Raw genomic sequence first — 25,682 nt, forward strand, 5'->3', positions numbered from 1 at the left:
GAAACAAATGGCAGGATGAGCGAACCGCAACTTGGTCGAGCTCTCGGATTTATCTTTTCTCGCATTTTCACAAATATCGTCATCGACATATATACTTTATGCACGTTTTGTCACACTTGATATTTACTCTATCTAAATATTGTTTTCCCTATATTCTTTATCAAACGTTTAAATATGGGCCTACTGAAATTATGAAAGTGCCAACTGGCGGCCTTTAGACAGAGGTACGTTGCAAAATGCCGCTTAAGTAACATGTTTGTCAAATGTTGATACTTATGTTATAGAAAAATAGAAAGTATGATAGTTACGAAAATATTTTGATTTTTTCGTGCTTCGAACGCCGGTCAAAATGACAAATAAAGAGATTCTCACTTTTTTTTAAATTGATTATACGACTTACTTACAGTTTTGATAAACCGTGATAGCATACTTCGATATGTTTGATTGATTTACGCAGGTGTTTAGGAACTGCAAACAATTTGCTGTAGAAATTGTGCACAAGAATAACCTTTAATTGACTTCATATGATTCGCTTTTTTTAAACAAATACCATATGGACGTTTAGAAATCGTGTTCGAAGTATATATAAGAGAAGGGATGATGTGACACAACGTGGCTTTCCGATTAGAAGTAATTAAATTGTTCCGGTTAGAAACAAAACTTATTCCAAACTCTCCCTTGGTTTGAATAACGTCAAAGTAAACAACCAGCAAACACAATCAACAATGCAAAACATGTTGTTGCACATAAGCATTGTATATTATATATATGTAAGCAAATTACAACAATAATTTTTCAAACAGTATTTCGGACGGTAATTTTGTGTGTATATTGTGAATATGTTTGTTTTATCTCGTTAATTTGTTTGAATCCCACTGCATTAAATACAACACAAGCTGCATTCTGTTTTTCCTGGCGCAGCTGCAGGTTAACTTTGTGTTCTTCAAAACCATCGTCATAATATATTACAAGCAGCGATGACGCTTTGCGTTCTTAAAAGATGAACGCTTTTAACAAATATAATGATCTGTTTAAACAATCAAAAATATGAAAAGTCATCATTTTAACAGCAGTATTTCTCGATAAACTTCTGAGCCTGTTTAATAGAGCATTGACCGCAGTTGATTCTATAGACAGGTTAAGAAATATCTTAGGTGCACTGGAGTCATCTACTTGTTCTTTAACATCTAAGTGCTTTTCCAAATGGCAGGGTTAAATAATCTTATAAGTTTAAGCCACACGTCAAGCGGTATTTAAGTAGATTAAGTTTAGCAACTGAAGCAACTTTACAGTGTACTTCACGATCTAAGGATATACATCATATGTTTCAGTAATTGAAGTAAATGGATTAGTATGATGTACATACTTCTGTTTCTATAAGTTTTAACACGAGGCTATACATTTATCTCATCTGTCAATTAAACATAAATATAACAGCATGATGATTTAATAAAGAGTATATCTAATAAACATGGCACACAAAACAGTGTTGGTGTGTTATTGCAAATATAAAACAAAAAACAAACAAACTCGAATAATAGGTTCCGACATGGTACATTTTTATTTTCAGTTCAGATTAAGTTATCCAGGTCATCAAGAAGACGCCTTACATTAAGTTCTTGAAACTTTAAACCAAAGTTCATACTTTTAGATTATTTATAATGTACATATTAACTCAACAAAAACAGCTTGTGTTTGATAACAAACTTGCAGCTACTTTACCTACGAAATGAAATTCCACCACACAACAAGCGATAGATAATCCTAAACTGAATTATGATATTTTTAACTGTTTTTAAATCTAAGTGGTTGACGTAATCACAAAAATAAATCTTCACAATTTAATTTCACTTCCATTTTACATGTCAGTAGTAATTCAGACCAAGGGTGTCTTTGAATCGCGATGGGACTTATTTTGTCTGACATTTAGTACGCGGAATCTGCTTAATAAGGATTGCAAATGTAAGAACTACGCAATATATTTTATAACACTTCAATGAACGTTTGAAGGGCGTAGCCTTGTTTACAATAATGTACGAAAACAGAAGACATTATTGACATTTTTAGCTTTTTAAGTCAGATGTTACAAAACGGTACATCTCAATTAAATGATGAAGTGTATTACATAAGACATGTGTTTCTCGGAAAAAAGGAATTTTCTTATTTAAAGTATCGGTATTTTTAATAAATCGTATCTACTCAAATTAATGAATAGAAAATGAATGCGTATTATGTACCCAGTCGTGTAAATATAGCGTCATTTTGATTACACAAATTGTCTTTTCTATCTAGAATGTTTTCTTCTATTTTTAATTTGCATCAATTTAAATATAACAAATTGTGTTTTAGATGTTAATCTTAAATGTTGATTATTTAGTTTTGCACTTGCTTATTAGGCAGATAGGGAAAGGCCTTCTTCGAGATTTTCACGTATTTATCATCACTAAATCACAAGTGAAATTATCGCGCTCATATTTATTTGTGTTCCCCTATGATTAAACATATGATCCTTAGTCGTAGTTTTTGAGGTGTAAAGATAACTATTGAGCGCATGAACCATGATAGTTATCAAAGTAGATCTATGCAATGTGTTGTTAACGCAATAGTTCATACTCACAAAGCGAAATTTTATAAGTCGAGACCATCGAACTCAGATTAGCGGTGTATATATGTACCTTTTACCCATTATTATATGTGAATCAACATACATGAAACATTTACACAATTTCTTTAAAACAACCGTGCGTAACTGTCACCAATAGGGCAGTGATTTGTATGAACTAATACAAAGGGTGGAAAGAGACAAACTGTGGAACAATCGTTTGCCTATTATGCTTTGTTGTACCATTCGAATTTTGTATTAATCGTTTACATTTGGCGATATTATACGGATATCCTATTGGGAACATGTTAACATTCAAGCATACTTAATCTTGTTTTTTAACGCATATGTTTTCATTCTGTTGTCCGCTATAAAAATATACAACAGTTCCCTTTCCTGATTGCATGTTATACTTTTGATTTGAATGTGTCTATAAATGTTGCCGTACGCAATATCTATTTTATATTGTATTAAAGTAAGGTCGATGGAAATAAATACAAAATACAGTTTCCGTCATACGTATTACCGGATAATGTCTCAAATGGGAAAACACAGGTGCCGTAGCACTAGTATGTTGTCTTTCATTACTGTTCCTGACATTTATTATGTCATAGGGACATTTCATTCAATAATGAGCATTCATACAATACTTCGCAGTCCATATGCGTACTTATCGAGGAAGATCTTGATCAGACAGGAAATTTTTATGGCATGTTGTTAATGTATTCTTAACAAGTGTTGTCGAAGAAGTAATTGAACAGTTTCGTTGTGTTCGCTTAGGTTAAAATTAAAAAAAAAACGCAATTAAGTTCAGTAGTATGCTTGATTTATGTGGACGATATTGCAAAATGTTTATTGAATAATAACTTGAAAGGAATACATTAAATGTTTCAAACCTTATGCTTTGATATATCCGTGCGGGATACATGGCTTTATCTTCAGAAACAGAATCCTGCGTGCATTCACATGTTATCCTCATTATTGTAACTGATAAACGTTACCAAAAAGAGATGTTCAATACATTTACCTCAATAAGATATATGTTTCACCTATGGGATCCATTTTCCAAAAAGATTATTAGATTTCTGGACAATCCTTTAAAGCTATTTAAGACCATAAAAGTCCAAGTTTGTATACAGTTACAATACCCCAAAAGTAAGACGTTTATTTTTATATCAGGTATCAGGTACAGGGATTTTGGTGGATATACCATTCATGAATCATGTAAATTGTGTAAATGGCAAAATGGTCTTACTATTAGATTGTGTATTAACGTATGTGTGGTCATTCCAATGAGTTTGAGATGTTGCCATATTTTTGATGTTTTAAAAACCAGAGTTGCACATTTGCTTTTTAATCAAGCAGATAGGGTAAAGCCTTCTTCGAGGTTTCCAAATATTTTACGTCACTCAATCACAAGTGAAATGATCGCGTTGATATTTATTTGTGTTCCCCTATGTTTAACAGTTGATTCTAATGCGTAGTTATTGGTGTATACGGATCTATTGATTTCTGAACTACGGTAGAAAAGTAGAAGGTAAGCGCATGTATTGTTATAAGAGTTTAACCCATTTATGCCTAATGGACTCTACCATCCTCTTAAATTGGATCAATTTATCTCCAAAATTAGCGATGTCTAGTATATTTATTTCTATATTTAGAATATTTCTTACGGAAATTCCTTTAAGCAAACAACGCAGACCCTGATGAGACGCCGCATCATGCGGCGTCTCAGCTGGGTCTACGCTGTTTACCAAGGTATTTCTTCTAGACGCTATGCATACATGGGTTAAATTCAAATCATATTTATTTTTATTTTAGACAAATTTTAGTATTGTGAATAAACCATCCCGTATGCCTATCTATAAATCGTTGGAAATAAGAGTGCCTTTCTACCTTATATGACTTACTCTTGGCTGAATTCTAAATAGACCACCCTGTCTATGTCTGACTCCGCTGGGAAATACCTTAATGTTGTTTGATCACATGAAATGTGGACACTATAAGGATCTAGTTGTGTTCGATTTATATTTTCCGTATGAAATCAACTCTTCGTTTAATGAATCACTATATAGAGAATATTAGGTTAGCGTTGAATACAGAGAAGTTTATGTTGCGAGGCTTAGAACGCCGGGAGCGCGAGCCTTGGCCATCCTTAACACTAATGTTAATTCATTCTTAAAAGTGCTTAAAATCTAACGAATGTAACCATGCGTAGTGATATAGAATGTATTTGTTCTGGTACGCAAAATAGTCTTTGAAAAAATCACACAAAAACTGTACACCGAGAAAAAACATCACCATATGCCTCGATTCAATTTTACGCAGCATGCAAATTTTAATACATTACGACCGCGAAAGGAGTTTTTATTAATTTTATTTTCGAAAGAAAATGATCAAAATCAAATATGGCGGCGATTGCTACTGACAAAATGATGTCGATGTCAACATACATGAACATGTAGATTTACACACAGACTCGTTCTAAACATAAATTAAAAAAAACAAACTATACTAACCTTATTTGTTCATGGACGCTGAAGATTTTGATGGCCTAGATCTAGCCTTCACATCCTTTAGTTTGCGATCCAAACACAAGATAATCCGTAAAAATTCTACATTACGCTTCGAAACACTTGTTCCAAACGGGTTATTCTTACTGAATAGACTTTCTTTGATAAAATCACAAAGACAAAGTTTATTCATCAAAGAAAAAACCCTTACGTTTACTTACAGTTACATCCAAAAGCAAAACAATTCGAATAGACGACTGAACCAAAATATACACCCATCAGTATGTTCTACACACACAAGTTCACATCCAAATAGGCACGCACAATCTGAAAATCAATAACACGAATAAGCCAGATCTACATGTAGATCTAAATCATTCGTCTCACCGGTTCCATCCGAGGTAAGTAGTCCATAGGATGTGCACTTTTTCACAATTACATCCACGATGCATAAACACGAACAAAATGCGCGTCTTCAATGTTTTATTCCCAGACATCGCATACTTGTTTCGAGTACACCTAAAGATGACATCACAAAAATGACGCAATAAGAATGTCATTTTAAGACGCCATCAATCAGCTGATTCATTTTACGGATGGCGAAAAATTACGTCCCTCGACTAGATCTAAAGGTTGTAGGTAGTATTTATGATTTTAAAGCCAAAGTTTTCTCAACTCTAGAGATTTCTTTTGAAAAATCATTCAGTGGTTGAATAAAACGTAGTCCGTGAACGCGACAGGTATATTTAACAAGGTGGGATACAGGCTAGTTTATTCCATATGGTGTTATACCGTCAATGTCGGTATAAAAATGGGATAAAACTGCTTGTGTAATGATGGGAATATTTCCTAGAGTAACACTCTTTTGACTGTAAACTGTACAATTAATTAGCCGCAAATAAGTAGTATCACTTCCATATTGTGTTAGATACACCAATATTTACATGCCTGCTCAATTGTTACAATTAAGTTTGAAATAACTTTAGTTCAAGTACATAATTTTACATTTCTGCAATAAGTAGACACAAATTGCAATCGAAATACATTTTGATAGGGGCCGCACCGGAAGTCCATTTCTCTGGTTCGTGTAACGAATATGCAAGACATGTTTGTGGTTATATTTCATCACAGTACTTTACGGATTTAAAATCAAAAAGTAAATTAATGCTATACATTTGTATATGATGCAGCAGGTATCTGTATATATTCAATAAAGCACAAATCACTACTACAACTACAACTCTTGTTTACTGTACAACTTAACATTAAGCTTCTGTGTCGCAAACATAATAAACTGTTAGAGCATTTTTCTCCCGCGTAGCAACCTCCAGTGATTTAAATTTACGACTCATAGAAGGGACAACAGTTTAATCGTTTAATCGTGTTTTTTTTTGCAAATATGATTTATGTCATACTGTTTGGCAATTGATTCATTGTCATAAATAAAGGAACGCATTTTGTTATGTTTGTTTTCTGATGCAGCTGGAATTTCATTTCGTTTTTATTATAATACATTTACTAATGGGCGCTAATGGTGACGTAGCATTAATGTTTTGTTCTTCTCAAATTGTTTATTGGCAGTGTTTTCTCCATAAGGGATCCAAGAATAGAAAGTAACAAAACTCCATAAACCCTATTAGGTGAGTAATTATAGTACAACTCTACTACATGTTATACAGGCATTAACAATAATATAATACAAAAGATTACAACATTGGATCACCGCATTAGGATGGTAAAAGCGAAACATTCGGAGTATAAACCGGTTTAATTGCTTACCGCACTCATCTCAGAGGTAATCACAAACAACGCGATTCTGTCAACGACTGGAATCAAATCTACCTCTGCAAGTCAATGAAATCATCAATGCCAAAACGTGACGCGTGAATCAAATACTACACACAGCGTGTAATCGTATTGTATGTATTTATTAAAAGCATTTGGGGATAATGATATGAACAATAGGCATTCAAGATTAATTTTGCATCCATTTCACGACCATGATGCGTTCTTAGGCACTATGTTGTGTTGCTGAATTATCCTCAATAGCTTTTGCACGTTGATTCAATGACTATGTCTAACAAATATCTATTCCTCCGAAAACAAAACAACAACAAACTCAAAACCTAAAATCTCTGAATTATAATCTTAAGCACTGTCTGAAGCCATCAGTAATTTAGTTACTACTTATTTTAACTCAAGCTTATAATCAATTAGTTAATTCTAATTTAAAATAATTGAGTAATTTGCACCAAGGTTTTGAGATTAAATTACATTAGTTTTTCAAGTATTTCTTACCTTCATTAACAAAAGAATTGTTACAACAACGCATGATGCCAGAACATAGTTTTATTATAATCTTAAAGATTTCTGAAACTCCCCGTATTTATAGTGTCTACACAAGTTAACCAAACTCAAACTCTTTGTAATTAAAAACCTATGCGTGCAAGAATAGCTCTGCATGTTATATATGTATGTTCATTGATAACAAATATCGTCATATTGTTTGTGCGTGTGTGTGTGAAATAACGACATATAAAAAAGATTTATGAACCAGGGCACAGTAGTTATACAAATTAAACTTATTAATATAGAAGAATCAACGTGGATATTCCAATTATGTCCTGTAAACACGTGCAGTTATTGTTTCGCAATATTCAGTAATGCGTCATTCTTTTACGGTGTCCTGAGAAATTGTGCTAAAACCTAAAACGCTAATTTAATTTGAACTTCATCAACCCTGTGAAAAATTGCTCATCGTTCAAAACCAATGTTTAATTGAATATAAAAGTTACATATTAAGTGTTGAATACTATTAACTGGTATGCATGTTCAAAATAATTTTACAAGCTAAGTATACATTTATTGCAGCAAGAAAACGCATGCGTGTTACATTTCAACAATGTAATATTTTACAATAAAATTAAAGTCAATGTCACAAAGATGGATTGCAGTTGTGGAATCGTACTATTTTGTCTGGAAGCATAAATATAATATATATGTGTAGAGCTACAGTGTTCGGTCAACAAAATTAAATTAAAGAATATTTAAATAAATATTCGATGTATAATTACATGTTTATAATACCGATTATAAAAGCGATACGTTCTAAAAACGACATAAACTTAGTTTATAGAAACAAAGACATTACAAACAAGTACAATAACATAGATTAATGTTTGCCTCCATCCGCTTGTCTTTTATTTAAAAAAGTCACCAATGGCTTTCCTTTAGCGGTTTACCTTTACAGATCAAATTTTGGTTTATTCGGAAAAGATATTACAATTGACTTGTAATTCTTGAACGATATATATCTGAGTCGGAAACATAATGGTGATACTTTTTCGATATTGTTTAGTATTAATGTTTATAAGTACATTTTTCATTAAGAAAAATTCAGGCATATATTTTTCAAAGCGTATTGTTTGTTCTTAAAAGAAAATATTATTTTCTTCGACGTAAGCACATAATTATCCGATGGTTTTGGTGCTTTATTTCTCAAGAGCGCGACATTAACAAGATTATCGGCGCCTCTTCTGTCTCAGCTGTGGCGGTTTGCACAGAAAGTAGTTTCCAGCAAATAATTTTTGCAAGGCGCATGTGCTATTTTCTGTTACAGAACGGATAGATTGCAATATCAATTATTCAGTCATGTCAAAGCAATTACAATTATTGCATACCCAAAATGTAGTTAAAGTTGTGTCGTGTGGGAAGTTAAAACTGCATTATACAGATTCAAATAAGAGAGGAAACTTTGTTTTCTTTCCTTCGGAAGACTAAGTTTGCAGTCATAGCAACAATTAATTACACTTGATGATTTGTTAAAATTCGCATCGACAAAATTAACATTTCATTGATAAAACAAAGTCGTATTGTATGTATGATATATGAATGTCAGTAATTGCTTGAATAGTTATTTGTATTGTTTATTGTATAGACATTCTTTCCAACTTCTAATAAATATTTCAGTTTTGAATAAAAATTAGCGTTCATGCCGGCAAACGTCTTATAAGGAAGGTATTTAGCTTCAAATAACTTAACGGCATTGAAGTTTGCGAAAAAAGACTAGTCTTACATGCATACGACTTATAGACCATTGTAACAACATCATTGCACGTAAGTCCTGTCATCACGAAATAATTATGGTCAACATGCTAAAGATAAGTTGTTTTTTTAACCTAACTACTATCGTAATTTATGGCTGCTTGGATAATTAAAGCTGTGTTAGGTGTTGTATCAATCTTGATTGAATGTTGTTCTTTTTACTTCGAAGCAATTGCTATTATTGTGCCACCGCACAAAAAAAAAAACGCTGTGAACATTACATAAGTTTCGGTCGATACTTTTATCGGCATGTTCCAAACAAAACCTTCCCGATGCATAATTATCCATGTATATATTACAAGATAGGCCATTACTGACCAGTAATCAGACTTGGTAAGTCTTTGTAAAGTAACAAAAAAAATAATGACATATCTGCCAAACAAAATGTAGGTATTACATAGAAATATTATTAATTTCTGTTCGAATAGGTCAAAAGACCCATTAGGACAACAAATTCACAAGCAGAGATATTGGAAGACACATTGTTAAATGCTATACATACCCGGTAATATGAAATAAATTGTACTAAATATAGACCAGTTTATCACTATAACTATTGAAGGGGACAATAAAATCACAGGCACATACATAGGGCAAAAATCCGTATATATCGGAGGAAAGGTCGAAGAGCGATAATTGTACACGTGTCTTAATTAAAAAAAATGAATTATTCTTTTAGTAATTAGGGTTATACATATAAGAACAGACACAAGTAAAACTCACGTAAACAAACGTCTAATATTAGTGGTAAATTTCGTACAAACAGTTAATTGTCAGTAATTAAAGTTGTATATGCTTTACAAGTATTGCTTGAAAAGTTGCTTAATTATTTGATGTACGCACCAAATTAAATGTGCAATATGGTCATAAATATTATTTATACTTGTTTAAGAATATATTGCTTTAAAAAAAATCTATGTACATAAAACTCGAAATAAACGCAAGATGTTAACAATATGTATTAAATATCCCACAAAGTCCAATACAATTGGGATTCAAATTTAACGGGCAACACTGTTCTTTGAAAACATTGCCGCAATGATTGGAATTGCAATATATTGTGATTTTAGTTTTTTGTTTTAATTAATAGACGCTAAAAGAAACTTTTGGAACATACAGCACGCTGAATAAAACAACATGGTAATTCTATGCCCTAACCAATAAAATGATGTATTTATATTCTAATAGTTTTTCCAGATATAGAGCGTAACCCGCACATCGTGTTAAACTTGTTTACGATATTGAGGGATTGTTATTTGACAACTGCAAAAAAACGTAGGTAAGTTTGTTCTAAAACTTTGAGAGTACACGGGGACAGGACCAAAAATCCTCTGTCGTTGACATCGATTAAATGTGTTCATTTAATTATCGTGTTGTATTACCTATCTGTAGCAGAATTTGATATATTAAGCATACATATCATGCCAGTTTTATTGTAGTCATTGCAAAGCTCATATAATAAGATATGTACATATGTGACTTGTGTGAGTATTTATATCATCGAGGTCAAATCTGATGCATTACTGTTTATTTTAAACTATATATCCTAATATCATCAATGCGGATATGTTTCTAAACTATATATCCTAATATCATCAATGCTGACATGTTTCATAAAGCCAACAGCATTAACGTTACATCACTTCATAGTTTGTTCTTTGCACGCAACGTTTTTGTATTCGCTGAAATCGTATCCAGTAAATTATTACTTTAGAAAGTCAGCGAAAATATGATATATTTGAAAACATAAATCGTATTATTATAATTTAAGTTGTGATTATCACATTGAAAAGACGCCTTATCATTAAATAAAACAGAACATGAAAATGAAAAATAATTCGTCTTTATCTCTTTTTGAATACACAGTCATTTGTAATTTTATATGCTTACACTTTACATGTTGTTATATCATTTATAAAAAGAACCGTTAAATGAGATTTTCACATTGATTGATGGCTGAATTTGTTACCGGCGTGTATCTGATGCCTTAACTATAAGATTAATGTCTTTCGTGTAGATCTCAAAAGCTTCTGCACAACATGAAAACATTGCTTCCAAAGGAATAGTTTACACACGAAATTTGCACACTCATGTAACTTGATATTGTGTTCGTATCATTTTTTTTGATCGTGTAATATATTCAAATACATGTACTTATGTGTGCCGACTTATATTGTGGTATTTATCAACGTTTTATCAATGAAGGACTCGAAACTATGGCACGTCCGAACGACATATACTGACTGTACCTAGGTTCGGGCTAGCCAATGCCCCAGGAACATTCCCGACCGGTCGTGTGTTTTCTGGGCGGGATTATATGTTTTATATCAATAAACTGCATTTCAAATAAACTTTTCAAAGATGTTAAAATCGTATTATAGTACAATCAGATGACAATTAAATCACAGAGTGAAGTCGGAGACAACAAACGCTTTTTACGGATCATTTCTCGAAATAGATTTGGAACGTATTTTTATCGAGAAAACAGCTACCTATTTTAAACGGAATTCCGCTTGATACGGTTTTTGATTGGTTTCCTCGAAGTGACGTGTTTTCTCGATAAAAATACGTTTTAAACTAAAAGCCGGGATCGCCAAGGATCGTCTGGAATCGATGAAGGTATGCTATCAAACTCGACATTAACAAAAAGTTATATTAAAATTATTAATTATTTATAAATGTTCAATAACTTTAATTTTTTTAATCGAAAAGAAGTGTTTTGACAATATTTTTTACGCAATTTAATTTGCAAAACTAATATTAAAGGTCGATCCCGGCTTTTAGTTTACAACTTAAAGGGATTTAACACTGTACAATTGTTCGACTACAGTTACATGCTATTTTGCGAGATTTAAAAATCACTAACGCATTTGTAAGGCAAGCTTATAAGAATGATTGAATCAAAATTGCGCATCACCACGCACACGAAAATACAAGTTGAATGATGAATATAAATGTCTTGATAATATTTGTGTCAGGGCACATGAACATTGGTCAGATCTAGTAGGTTCTGCATTAACTAGCGCAAATGGGCTAGTTGAAAAACAAGTTAGTGTCGAGGCCTGCAATGTAAATATTGCTTAGAAAAATACACATGCTTATTTAATGCACATGATCAAAAGTATTCATTTTCTCAAAGTCTGAAGATTCGGTAAGCAAAAACGTGCGTTGACGTGCTTTATAACGTTTTGAGTTTTGCGCCCGATGTATGTGTTCGCATAACACTACATATGAATGGCAGTTGTAATCAAGGAACATAATAAATACTGCGATATATTTGTATTAACATATTTATTACTGGCTACATCGACTAAAGTCTGGGACAAAGCATACAGATAGGTTCATTACACCAAGAAGTTTATTAAGGGATTGCAATACATATCCGATAGTGAATCAGACTATTTTATAAGCGTTGACACTCTTACAATTCGTGTCGTTGAAGTAGTTTGTGAAATTTTCTAAAACAAAAATGTTATATGAGAATGATATGATTGAGCATGGAGACAAACATAATGCTTTAAATATGGAGGTTGGACGATAAACAATAATATACTGCATTTTAGGAAATATAATATTCTATGATTACCAAAATGGCGAAATTACTTCAATTATTTGTATTACGTCATGCTGAAGATACAGGCTATGTAATTATAATGTAATGTAAATAATTACCTTATGGACGAAAACTCTAGCGATAGGGCACTTAACCTAATGGTATATTATTAATAGTTAAGCATAGTCTTATTGTAAAATAATCATGTTACGATATATGTTGATCGTCTCGCCACCTAATATGAACTGTTACCATACAATTGCTATGTTTAAAAGTTTAGTTTAAAAAAAATGAAATGAGACAGCGTTTTTTCTCATAGTGCAGTACATAATAATACTTTTAAATGGTTTCAGTCCAAAGTTCGTTCGTGTTATGATTTTGATGTGATTTATATGTAGAATAAGATCACACGCAATAAAACACATCACATTCTATTCGGAAAAAAATATTTATACTTTTATTAAAAAACATTAAAGAACAAATGCCATGAACTACTTTTAAAATAGAAAAATGATTAATTAATAAGGAGTCAAACATTACAATTTTGAAATGGTCATCACCTTTCAGCAGAATAAGGCCTTAAGTTATAAAATATGTGTGATTTGTTTTAATTTTTCAAATTCGAAACTGTCAATATATATTAAGGTGTTTGTATATTGTTTGTTGATAGGACATTATTACATTTTATTAACAGTAAATTTAAATTCATAATGTCATACCTTTCGGTTACCATATGGTACCAGTCCGTGTAAAGTACATATATACGTGCAAGCAAAAATTCATCTTCTTTGAATTACAAATAAAACACGTTTGCCAAATCTAAGGCGAAAAGCCGATAGTGAATCACATTATTTGATACGCCTTGTATTTTGCGAATCTCTCCCAATACTGGTGCAATTAGCGAAAGTTTAATTGTTTTTAAAACAAAGCGTTTATCCAAGAATGGTAAAAATAAGCATTAAGACAAAACTATCGCTTCCAATGAGAAAGTTAGAACGATAAACAAGTGTACGCTATGCTGCATTTTTAGTAAATATGATATTCTATGATTACTCACACTGTCATGAAATACATACAGTGTTTGCATTGCTTAATGCTGATAAGACTGTCTTGTAAAATGTCTTGTAAAATGTTCAGTAAGGTTAATAATTCCTCATGGATGCCAACTCTGGTGATAGGGTACTTATCCTTAGACTTAAGGTGCATATTTATTCCTATGAAATTAACCAGAGAATAAAATATCAGTGTATACATAATTGGCACGATACAATTTATAACCAACCGAAATAAGAATACTACAGACTTTTTAAGACTGAATTCGCTTATGAAAATTATTTAGATTGCATGAATCATAGGAAAAGTAAATAACAGTTATCCAGATTTAGACTAAGCGCTTATAAATAAGAAAAAATGACTGGTAGATATAATAACATACCTAGAGATGAACGTTAATGTTAACTATGTAACGCAAACACTTTTAAATCGGAATATCACTTCTTTCTTTCTTGCTTCATTAATAAAGATATACGAACCAAATATTATATTCAATCTAGATTGATTCTACATATTTTTCTACAATAACCGAAGCATTCGTCTTTGTATTAGGATTGGAGTAAGTGTTCGTGTGTCGTATTAATAGATATCGTTGCAGGAATTCAAATAAACCGTTAAACTAAGTTTAGATTCACATCATACATGTATGATGTACATGCTGGCGAAATCGGCTGTACAGCCGTTTTCAATTTCAGAATTAAATATCTGGCTTATTTTGCATTTTTCGACACATGTTCTTCTTAACTTTTATTTTAATTTATATTGAATTATATATATATAATACGTTTTATACACATTTTATATAAATTCATAAATATTTGACAAAATCGTATATACCCGCTTTAACAAACACTTATAACCAAATAAGAATCATGTTTTGAGGTTTGATTTTTAATGTCTTTGATTATTATAGCTCACGAGACTTAACACCACATTTCAATCACGTGTTTAGTTCATTTTATGATGTCTGTTGTTTTTCTGCCCTATATGGGTTTGTGGTGTTGCTATTCCATTGATATGTATGTATCTTCATTCAATGAGAATAATGTTAAACTTGGCATTACTTGCTCAATAGTTATTTGGTATGTATGCCGGTTTGGTTTGTCCGTCTAGCGCACCGGTTGGAACACTCGCTTCTCAGCTAGGCGATCAATGGCCGTTCCCGGCAGCATGTCAGTTTGGTCGGTGGTTACCATACCGGACAGTTGAGTTTTTCTCCGGGTAATCCGGCTGCCCCACAACACAATACTACACCAAAATTATATTTTTTTAGTAACAGCGAAATAGCTGGAAATGCAGCTGTAAATCAAATGGAGTACCAAAGTTCTTGAGTCTAGAACGTTAATTAGGTAGGAGTGCTTGGGCACACTCCGGGTCCGCACATAATGTAGCCTAGGAAAGGACTTCCTATACCTATAAATGCACAAACACATTACCTGTGTAAGAATAGCAAACTCAAAAAATTAAGTGTCTTATATTATTTTTATAACCGATTCCCTGCTAAATATTAAGAAGTTATCAAAGATGGCACAATAAGATCAAAATACATATTAACTGTAATTGACATCATGGTAGTCTCTTAATTTATGTTTGTTATTTAAATACTACCTATTAAATGTTTACCTGTCTGTCTTTTGTGATTAAGTTTTGACCTAGTGTGAACTTCGGCGAGTTTGTCAACAAATTTAAATCTCATGCTTAACATTGACAATGTCGAGTCGATGACTACATCTTTAGCCAAACTTGCATCAGTGTGTTCAATTTCGTTTTATATGTTTTGTAAATTACTGTACTCGATATTGCTGTCTGACCTTTAATGCAAGCCTATTGTATTTCATAATGTGTTATTGCTCATGTTATATTTCGTGATTTCCTTTTTTCCTTTTTATTTTTATCTTTTTATTATAGTATTTTGAGTTAGTTTCCTGAGTAAATTTAGAACAAGTTCATTTTGTCTTTGGGAATATTTTTGGTCATCGCTTTTAAAAAAACTCGAGACAACACTGACACTATATCCTGTACAATGTCGAAATAAGAATCGAAGTAAATACTTTAAAACCGAACACTGTTTATGCTATTCTTAAAAAAGTTGTCTTATGATACGGCAGTTTTACGATTTACTTATCCTTTAAACACAATGTGGAGCCTTTCAAGGTTATATTGGGATTAAATAATGATATACCTTACGAAATACAACAAACGTGAGTCTCCTTAACCGGTATTTATACCATTTAATAGTTGTATGATATTGAACACATTGTACTTGCAGTGTCGTCTTATACGATGAAGCTAGTATGGTGTTCATGTTCCTCTTGATTGGCAGACTAATTCAGCAGATGATGACCAATTATAGCTGTTGTGTTAGCAATTTCCTTTAGAGTGTGTTATTAAAGGTCTCACAATTACTTGAAAATGCTGCGAATATTCTTTGAAACAAAAGGGATAATGAAACGAAATAAACATTATCAGGAGCTAAACTCGATTTTGCTATACCATTAACATCATTTGATGCTATTTTGTAACCACAATTAGCCATTCGTGTACCTTAAGGGAAAAGGTATACGCATCTTGACGAGCCTTATTTAAATAAGTGATACTATCAGTTCAATTGTTCAACAGATTTTATTGTTTTAATATTGACACAATTTTAACGAACGTGATAGTCTTTTATCGCGTTTGAATTTGAAATACAAGCTATGATGTGAATGTATATTTACATGTGCGTATTGTGTAATTAAATCTTGGCTTCGTATGGGGTAAAGTGAGCAAACAAATAGGTTTAAATCCATCCAAAATATTTTGCATAGATTGTTCAAAAGCGGTTGCCATTAATCATTTGATATTGGTCGCTTGCATGAAATACATGATGTGTAGATGCTTAAGACAAATGCAATGCTGAAGGCACATTACTGATTGACGAATGGATAGAATATATAATGAACTACACGCGAGAACATTGCTATATTGTTACAGATATTTTTATATTGATTTTATTTTAATTGATCTCACAGATAACAATACTCGGCGTGGTTCATGTCCATCTCCAGTAATGGCTTATTTGCACTTTCTTTTAATTAGATGTTTTGTTTTCCAGAATTGAATAATAAGATATATGGAACATCAGCGTTTACAGTTGTAATTACGCAAACCCATTAGTTATGTGTCATAAAAGAAGACGCGATGAGCATTAAAACAAATCGAAACAGTGTGTCGGTAGCTGTCCTCTATTCTGTAAATGCAATGTGTGTTTTGTTCAAACAGCAATTACCGACAAACACATTTCATTTTATGAATGTTATTTCCGTCGATTTTAACCTCAGCATATCACCATTGTTTTCATTCATAATGTATTGTTTTATTTAAAAGGAATAACATACTGAATGCTATGTTTTAACAAATAACAATTACAGTAGAGTGCACGCGGGTATACATCTCTTTTTTCAGGACGATTATATTTGACACTTGTTTCGCTAAAGTTAACCTGCTTAGGTAACTAGTATGATAACGCATTAACATTTAATGTTTTGCAATGACTGACGACAAAACGATTATTGCTTGGAAATTACACGTTAGTTGTCTATAATACAAGCTTTGAGTATTATTACCGTTCTTTCATGTTTGCAGAATGACGAACATTTTTTTCGTTGACTTGTTTATGGACCAGTAGTTTTATCAGGCGGAAAACGTTTACTGCGTTATTTGTCAGTCATAATGAAAAATATGCATACAGTAAAAAAATAACGTTTTTCGATGTTTTATTCTTGTTTGGTTATAATCAACGATTGTATAAAATAAAAAGAAATAACAGTTCAATTTTGCTGATGTTTTTTTCTTGTTTGGTAATTATCATTCTTTTTAAATATTTGCAGGTGCATTCTGGCTTGTCATATTAATGATTTAGATGAATAATTTTCGATTGTATGTTCAAGATGAGTTTGTAATATGATGTGATCGTTACTTGTTTTATTTTTATACCAGCCTTTAATTCAACAAAACATTTCGGTTCAGTTAAGATTTCAAAATATTGGTCGATATACATTTCAGAGTGCCTTTTGATGAGAAAGTCCTATCGAACCTGTTGGAAATTCAATATAGAACAAGAAACCGTCGGAGACGGGTGATGCTCCCCAAAGTTGTTTTTTGTCACAATAGTGCACTATATATTCAGATAAAAGGAAGCGTCTAGTAGTTGAGGGGACAAGAATTGCACTATATGTACAGTTTATAGAAAATTTCAAAGGGCCATAACTCTGTGAAAAATCATCCGACCAGAACCGGCTGATAATATGCACGTCTCCTCTTGGTAGTGAAGCTTACCATAAAGTTTAATTGAATTCCGGTCATTATTCCTAAAAATTACCCGGACAAAAATTGTGCACGGACGGACGGAGACACACACGGACAGACGAAGCAGCGACTATATGCTCCCCCCAATTATTTTTTTTGGGGGGGGGGAGCATAAAAACTTAGTGACGTTCGCAAAATGCGTAGTTGGTTCCTTGTCTTCGATTAAGAGTCGCACACTAACAAAAGGTTTCTCTACCATTTGCGCGTTTTAGTTCCGGCCTGTCTATATACATATCTCACACCGGAAGTACACGATCGCGATTGGCACTGTCAGTGCTTATATTATTTCGTATTAAGGAATAGGAAATGCGTATACATTGTTCACAAGCTTGTTAAAAACAAGCTGAACACCTTGAAATGATTTTAAGTTGAAGGTCAATAAATACTTTGTGAAAAATGGCATGTCTTTATAGTCGTCTCGCCTTTCATTATACGAAATTGAATGACAAATGAACATAACTCTTTGTTCATTTATCAAGCAACATATTTCGTTTTCATGAGCGGACAATTTTCGTTAGTTGCATTACATTTATAAGTTCGAATTAGATGATTATATTTGAGTTTTAAAAAATGTCTTATATCATTACAACTGTTTAACAGAACAGAATATTTCAATATGAAGTTGACAGCTATAAATTCCGTGTATTAGTAGAAACAGGACTTGCGATTGCAAAGCTATTATATTCGGTTTTTAATAATGGACAGAACATTTATGTTTGATAATTGCATTCGCTAAAGCATAAAAAAAAAGAAAAAGAATATGCTTATAAAACATAAGAAAGAAACACATAAAAACAACAACAAAATACATTATCAACAAGCAAATCAATAACAATGTTGTGTTTTTTCGATGAACGCAGTGCAATCGAAAAATGATAAGTATAATTAAAAGTCAGGTAAATGCACATTATGATGCAGATGCTAGCATCATGATGGTTCAATATTTTATAAATTTCAAGGACCCTGGCTCTAGCGTTTATAATGTTTCGGTGTATCCGTGTCTCTAGTTATATATATATATATATATATATATGGTTATATATATATATATATATATATATATATATATATATATATATATATATATATATATATATATATATATATATATATATATATATTCTTAAATAAGTTCTATAGAATACATAGCACTATTTACAAATAAACCAATATTACTTAATAATGTGCACATGAAGTGTGTTATTAAAAATTATTCAAAGTTGTACCAGAGTTCGTGTTATATATGTATGCAAAATCAAAGTAAGCGCAACGCTGGTTATTTTCATAATGTATTGGGTTCTTGATTATTATGTCGTTCATACATGTCAGTATTTATCGATGGTCTTGGAAGATGCATAAAACATACTTTCAATGCTTTAACCATTGCCGGTGTCAGAAGTTATTTCTACGACGGGGTAAATTAATTTACAAAAGCTGCTACATTGCTACACCATCAATGAAATCAAACATCATGTGTGCATACACACGAACGTCAATATTTTATTTTGATGCGTTTCGTTGTTTTCTTAATACACACTCATACAAATTTGAGAAACAGTGCATGTGCATATTGTGGTTACTATAAACACGTGATCAGTCAAATACGCAATATTGAGAAACTTGCAAACTGCAACAAAATACATAAACTGGTTAAAACGTTTAAATGTTATTGCTTTGTTTCTGTCATCAGAAACTGTGTTTTGTTGTTATCTTATTCGATAGACAAAACGTTGTAAGGACTATTGTGTCTTCTTGTTATATTTAGTACATACACTAACCACCATACACCACACTACTCGTCTCATGGGAACCTGCAAGTGTATGCCATACAATTACTAGACAATGGTCCACTTAAGAACAATGAGCAGTAATAAAGTTTTGGTTAGTTGCGCAATAAATTGCAGTATCTATCGGTAAAACAACAGTCAACTTACTAAACGTTCGCCACATCGCTTGCATTATTTTTGTCACTTGCAATGTGCCTTTGTTCTTTGATTTGTCTGAAAATATCAAGTCGGAAGTAATGGTCTTATTACACAATGAGTTGAAATATAAATGTAAGGAACTTTTTGTTTACTATTTTCTAGGCATCCAACATTTTATTTCTATGCATTTGTTATTCCCCTGGGACACACCATCCAATAATGAGCATTCCACAAAATGCGCGCAGTGCATTCGAATTATTATCTTAACAATTGTATGTAAACGAGATCGAAATGCGTGTTATGCCTGATTAACAAGATTATTCGAAGACGCCATTCTTTTGTGTGTTCGTGGAGTCATACATAACCAAGAAATAAGGTAAAACGATATCTATTAAGCTATTCATGGAAGAAAGCAAATATATTGCATGCATATTCCATCGAAACAAGCACGTGCTATTTTGTAATATTTTCTGCATTCAATTTAATGCATGCGGATGTATAAACTTGTGTTTGTTATTACGTTTCCTGAGTTGTTAATTTTACCGATCTGACATTTAATAGTATTGCACATGTACGCGACTTTGCAGGACAGAGGTTAACGTATCCGAATAAAAATAGTATCGCCTTAAAATAACATCATATTTTTTCTTGAGTTTTCTTCTTCAGAAAATTATCCTATTAACAATGAGCAGACCCAATAATTACCACACCCCCTTGCGGCGAAATATTTAAAGTCTGCTTTAAGCATTGTGTTTGTTGGTTCGCAAGATATTTAGGATTTAAGGGCTTGCTCATGCTATACTGAGATAATTGTTCAAATGTAAGGTAAATAATAACCTTATGAATGAAAACTCTTGCGATAGAGCACTTAAAATAATGGAATATTATTAATATTAAAGCATAGTCTTATTGTAAAATAATCATTTAACGATATCAAGCTATGTTGATCTTTTCGCGTACTAATATAAATTGTTATCATACAATTGCTTTGTTAAGAGTTTAGTTTAAAAAAGGAAATGAGACAGCGTTTTTTCTCATAGTGCTGTAAACAATAATAATTTTAAATGTTTTCAGTCCAATATTCATTCACCTTTCAGTTGAATAAAGCTTTAAGTTATTCAATATATGTGATTTGTTTTCATTGTTAAATTTGAAACTGTCATTATACATCAATGTGTTTGTATATTGTTTGTTGACGGGACATTTTTATTAACAGTAATGGTAAATGCGTAATGTCATACCACTATACTTTTTATAAAGTACATCTATACATGCAAACATACTATCTTTTTTGAATTACGAATAATACACTTTTGCCAAGTATAAGGCTCAAAGCCGATAGTGAATCACATTATTTGATACGCGTTGTGTTTAGCAACTCTCTTACAATGCTGATGCAGTTTGCGAAATTTTCTGAAACATTTCAGCATGCTGCATTTTGTTAAATATAATATTCTATGATTACTCACATTTTCAAAAAATACATAACTTGTGTGCAATACTTTATGCTGATTATACCGTGTTGTAAAATGTTCAGTAATAGCTATTCTAAAGTTAGGTAAGTACATGTAAATACATGTAATTCCTCATGGATGCCAACTCTGGTGATAGGGCACTTATCCTAAGACTAAAGGTGAATACTTATTCCTATGAAATTAACCAGAGAATAAAATATCAGTTAATACATAATTATTAAGATTGCATTAATAATAGGAAAAATAACCAACAGTTATCAAGATTTAGACTAAGCGCTGATAAATAAGAAAAAGAGACTGGTAGATATAATAACATACCTAGAGATGAACGTTAATGTTAACTATGTAACGCAAACACTGTAGAATCGGAATATCACTACTTTCTTTCTTCCTCCATTAATAAAGATATACGAACAATGTATTATATTCGATCTAACTGGCAAAATAAAGTTACATTTAAAAATATACTATATTGTCAAAATACTACAGTTATTAACAATGTTGCAAGATTAATTACTGATGCAATGAACTCGGTGATGACAAATTATTTGCTGCTACATTAATTGATATTGTACGAAACCGTCAATATATTGTTTACTTATAACTTGTTTCTTCTTACATAGCTGTCAATACATTTACTTTTTAAATGATGTTACAACACTTTACATAGAAATGTATGTGTATAATTATACTTTTTTTGTATTGTATTGATGCACTTTGACTATAATATATTTAATGGTATGTAAATGGTCAAAAATCATATTGCAGATGTTCCAATAAAAAACTTGAACTTAAACTTGTTAAAGCATAATCTTATTTTAAAAGCCCTTTTCATGAAGATGTTATTCAAAGCTATGGCGTTCTTTTCCGCTACCCATATGAGTTGTTATAATACAAACACTTCGTTATAGATTTTTGTTTAAAAAACGAAATTATACTTCGATTATCCTCATGGTGATAATAATAATAATAAATTAAAAATGTTCATGCCAAAATCGTACTTTTATGATTGTGAGACGACCTCTGGGTGGAATAAGCAATAATGTAACGACAAAAATATCAAATACTATTCGGCAGAAATTAATGCATAATTTTAGTAAATAAATTTAAAGAACAAAACGAGACAATACAATCACTTTAATGAGTTGTCTACCGGATAATTTATTGCATATTGAGTTTAAGAAAAGCGATTGCAATAAAACGAACTGGCATTTAGTATGTCACAAACAACATGACGCACGTTTGTCTAATTAAAATCAAACTACCACCAGGGGAGGAGACAATACATTTACTTTCATGAGTACTACCGGTTACTATCTAGCATATTTGCGGCTTGTTTATCGTCTTGTATAACTGTTTTTTCCATAGCTATATGTCGTCGCTAATCATGTCTGTCAAATAAGTACACCGTACATATATTTGCAATGAATTATCAGAAAAAAAATGTTCTCTAACAATACCTAGAAATGCACAAACACATTTACCTGTGTAAGAATAGCAAACTCAAAAAATTAATTCTCTTAAATTATTTGCTATAACCGATTGCCTGCTTAATATTAAGAAGTTATCAAAGATCGAACAAGACGATCAAAAAACATATTAACTGTAATTGACATCCGCGGTAGTCTCTTAATTTATTTGTGTTATTGAAACACTTCCAATTAAATGTTTATCGGTCTGTCTTTTGTGATTAAGTTTTGACCTAGTGTGGACTTCTGCGAGTTTGTCAACACATTTAAATCCCATGCTTAACATCGACAATGTCGAGTCAATGACTACATCTTTATTCAATCTTGCATCAGTGTGTTCAATTTCGTTGTATATGTATGTTAAATTTGCAAACAAAACGGTCTGATTCCATCCAAAATGTTTTGCACCGATTGTTCAAAAGCGGTGACCATTTATCATTTTATATTGGTCACTTGCATTTAATAAATGATGTGTAGATGCTTAAGACAAATGCAATGCGGATAATACATTACTGATTAACGAACGGATAAAATATATAATAAACTACACACGAGAACATTGCTAATTTGTTACAGATATTTTTAAATCAGAATCATCAGTGTCATCTGAATGATACACTTGGGCTGGAAACATACTTTCCCTGGGAATTGCATCCTTATTTAGGGGGAACAGTCCTGTTTTGCGAAAGCCAACTTGAAGGTTTTCTGCTGACAATGCTTTGTGATAAACGTGGCAGACGATATCACAAACATTATACTGAGTGATGGCAGCTGATGTCTCACGGATAATTTTGTGGCATCGCGAATGGTATATCCGTTGGAACGGGCCATAACAGGCTACATCTAGAGGTTGGAGCAGGTGGCTTGTGTGGGCTAGTAAAACATACAAAATTATACCATTCTCCTTTGCCCACTCTGCCAGAATTAATGAAACATGGGACCTATGACCATCTAAAAGCAACAGAATTTTGGATTCACACCTGCCAGGCATAAATTGTATAAAGTGTTTGGTCAGATACTTAATGAAAACCTGGGTGTTAGACCAACCACTTTCTGACATTGTTCCACTGGCTCCTGGTGATGCCCCTTTCCACAAGTCACTGTTCATCCGCTTGCCCGGGAAAACAAAGAATGGTGGAACTGCTGTACCACTTGCACTGCCAGCGCCAATGATTGTAACTGTTTTACCTTTGCCAGAGGTCACAGCTTGTGCAGGATAGTTAGAACTAGCTACTATGTATGGTGGCTTGTGATCAATTGATACACCCTTCTCATCAATATTGTAAAGCAAATGGCGCTTATCTTGGAGATCATGCTTCTGTAAACATTTCTGGTAACTTTCAAAGAAGTTAGACACCATCTTTTCACTTGCCATTTTGGCCCTCACATGATCAAGTGTTCTTGGTTTAACAACCCTCATTTCTGGCCATCTCTTTAAAAACCCTTTCATCCACATCATGGAGAGGGGTGTGTCAACTGTCCTCTTACCTAACTGCACAGCAAACTGTGAAGCAACATCAATACACTCCTGCTGTGTATAACCATAACCTAAATCAGCCATGGCTTTGAAATGGTTTACAATTTGGGCCTCTTCAAACTCATCAAACAATGGGACCTTCCCCATTACAACTGTTTCTGGGTCAACTTTCCCCAAAACCCTGTCCCTGAGTGTGTTTTCTGGCACCTTATAAGTCCTGGATGCTCTGAGAACGGACATTCCATCATCTTTCACTGCTTTGAAAGCATTTATCAAAGAAGATGGTGAATAAAGTCGATATTTTTTCCTTATGGGCTGTGGGTGTTTCTAAAATAAACAAAAAATGGTGTTACAGGTGTGAGTTTCAAAAACCATATATTTTAAGATGCTTGGCCTTACTATAAAATTTCAGTCACGTGACTTTCATTCATGGACGTAAACACTTGCAGCCGACATGTAAAAAGTAAAAAAAAGTTATTGATAAACAAAGAAAATATTGTATATCCATGGTAATATAAATGGGTATAACAAGAATTTTTAAATTTTGGTACATCTACGAAGACATAGTGAAACATACCTGTTTAAATCTCATGTTTTCATTTTTGACAGCAAATACGATCGAGTACACTTTGTAGTAAATGTGACGTCACTAAAATCACCGAACCGTGACCTCTCGCGAGATTTCGAATCAAAACAAAAATGGTCGCGAATCAACATACATCGCGATTTTAGATACATCGAGGATATTCGGTTTTTAATAATTGACGGAACAATTATGATTGATCATGGCATTTGCTTAAGCATACAAACAAAGAAATTATGCTTAAAAAGCAAAACATGAGAAAGAAACACACACAAAAACAACACCAAAATGCATAATCAACACGCAATAACAACGTTTAGTTTGTTCGATAAGCGCAGTGCAATCTAAAAATGATAAGTATAATTAAAAGTCAGGTAAATGCACATTATGTTGCAGATGCTAGCATCATAATGGTGTGTTCAATATTTTATAAATTCGCCGTTCAATGACCCTGGCTATAGCGTTTATAATGTTTCGGTGTATTCGTGTCTATTGTTCTATATATATTGTAAAATAAGTTGTATAGAATATATAGCATACATCGTCACTATTTACAAAACAAAAACTTAGTAATGTGCACA

General features: G+C 32.3%; 1 protein-coding gene across 1 annotated transcript; it reads right to left on the bottom strand.

Moving 5' to 3' along the window:
• Positions 1-23,603: 23,603 nt before the first annotated feature.
• On the bottom strand, positions 23,604-25,110 carry LOC127863270 (uncharacterized). Its single transcript, XM_052402669.1, has 2 exons — positions 25,096-25,110; positions 23,604-24,845 (listed from the first exon to the last, which is right to left on the bottom strand). Exons 1-2 carry the CDS (start codon positions 25,108-25,110, stop codon positions 23,604-23,606), a joined length of 1,257 nt encoding a protein of 418 aa, XP_052258629.1.
• Between the last annotated feature and the right edge of the window lie 572 nt (positions 25,111-25,682).

The sequence above is a fragment of the Dreissena polymorpha genome, unplaced genomic scaffold (assembly GCF_020536995.1).
Source record: "Dreissena polymorpha isolate Duluth1 unplaced genomic scaffold, UMN_Dpol_1.0 chrUn003, whole genome shotgun sequence".
Lineage (NCBI taxonomy): Eukaryota > Metazoa > Mollusca > Bivalvia > Myida > Dreissenidae > Dreissena > Dreissena polymorpha.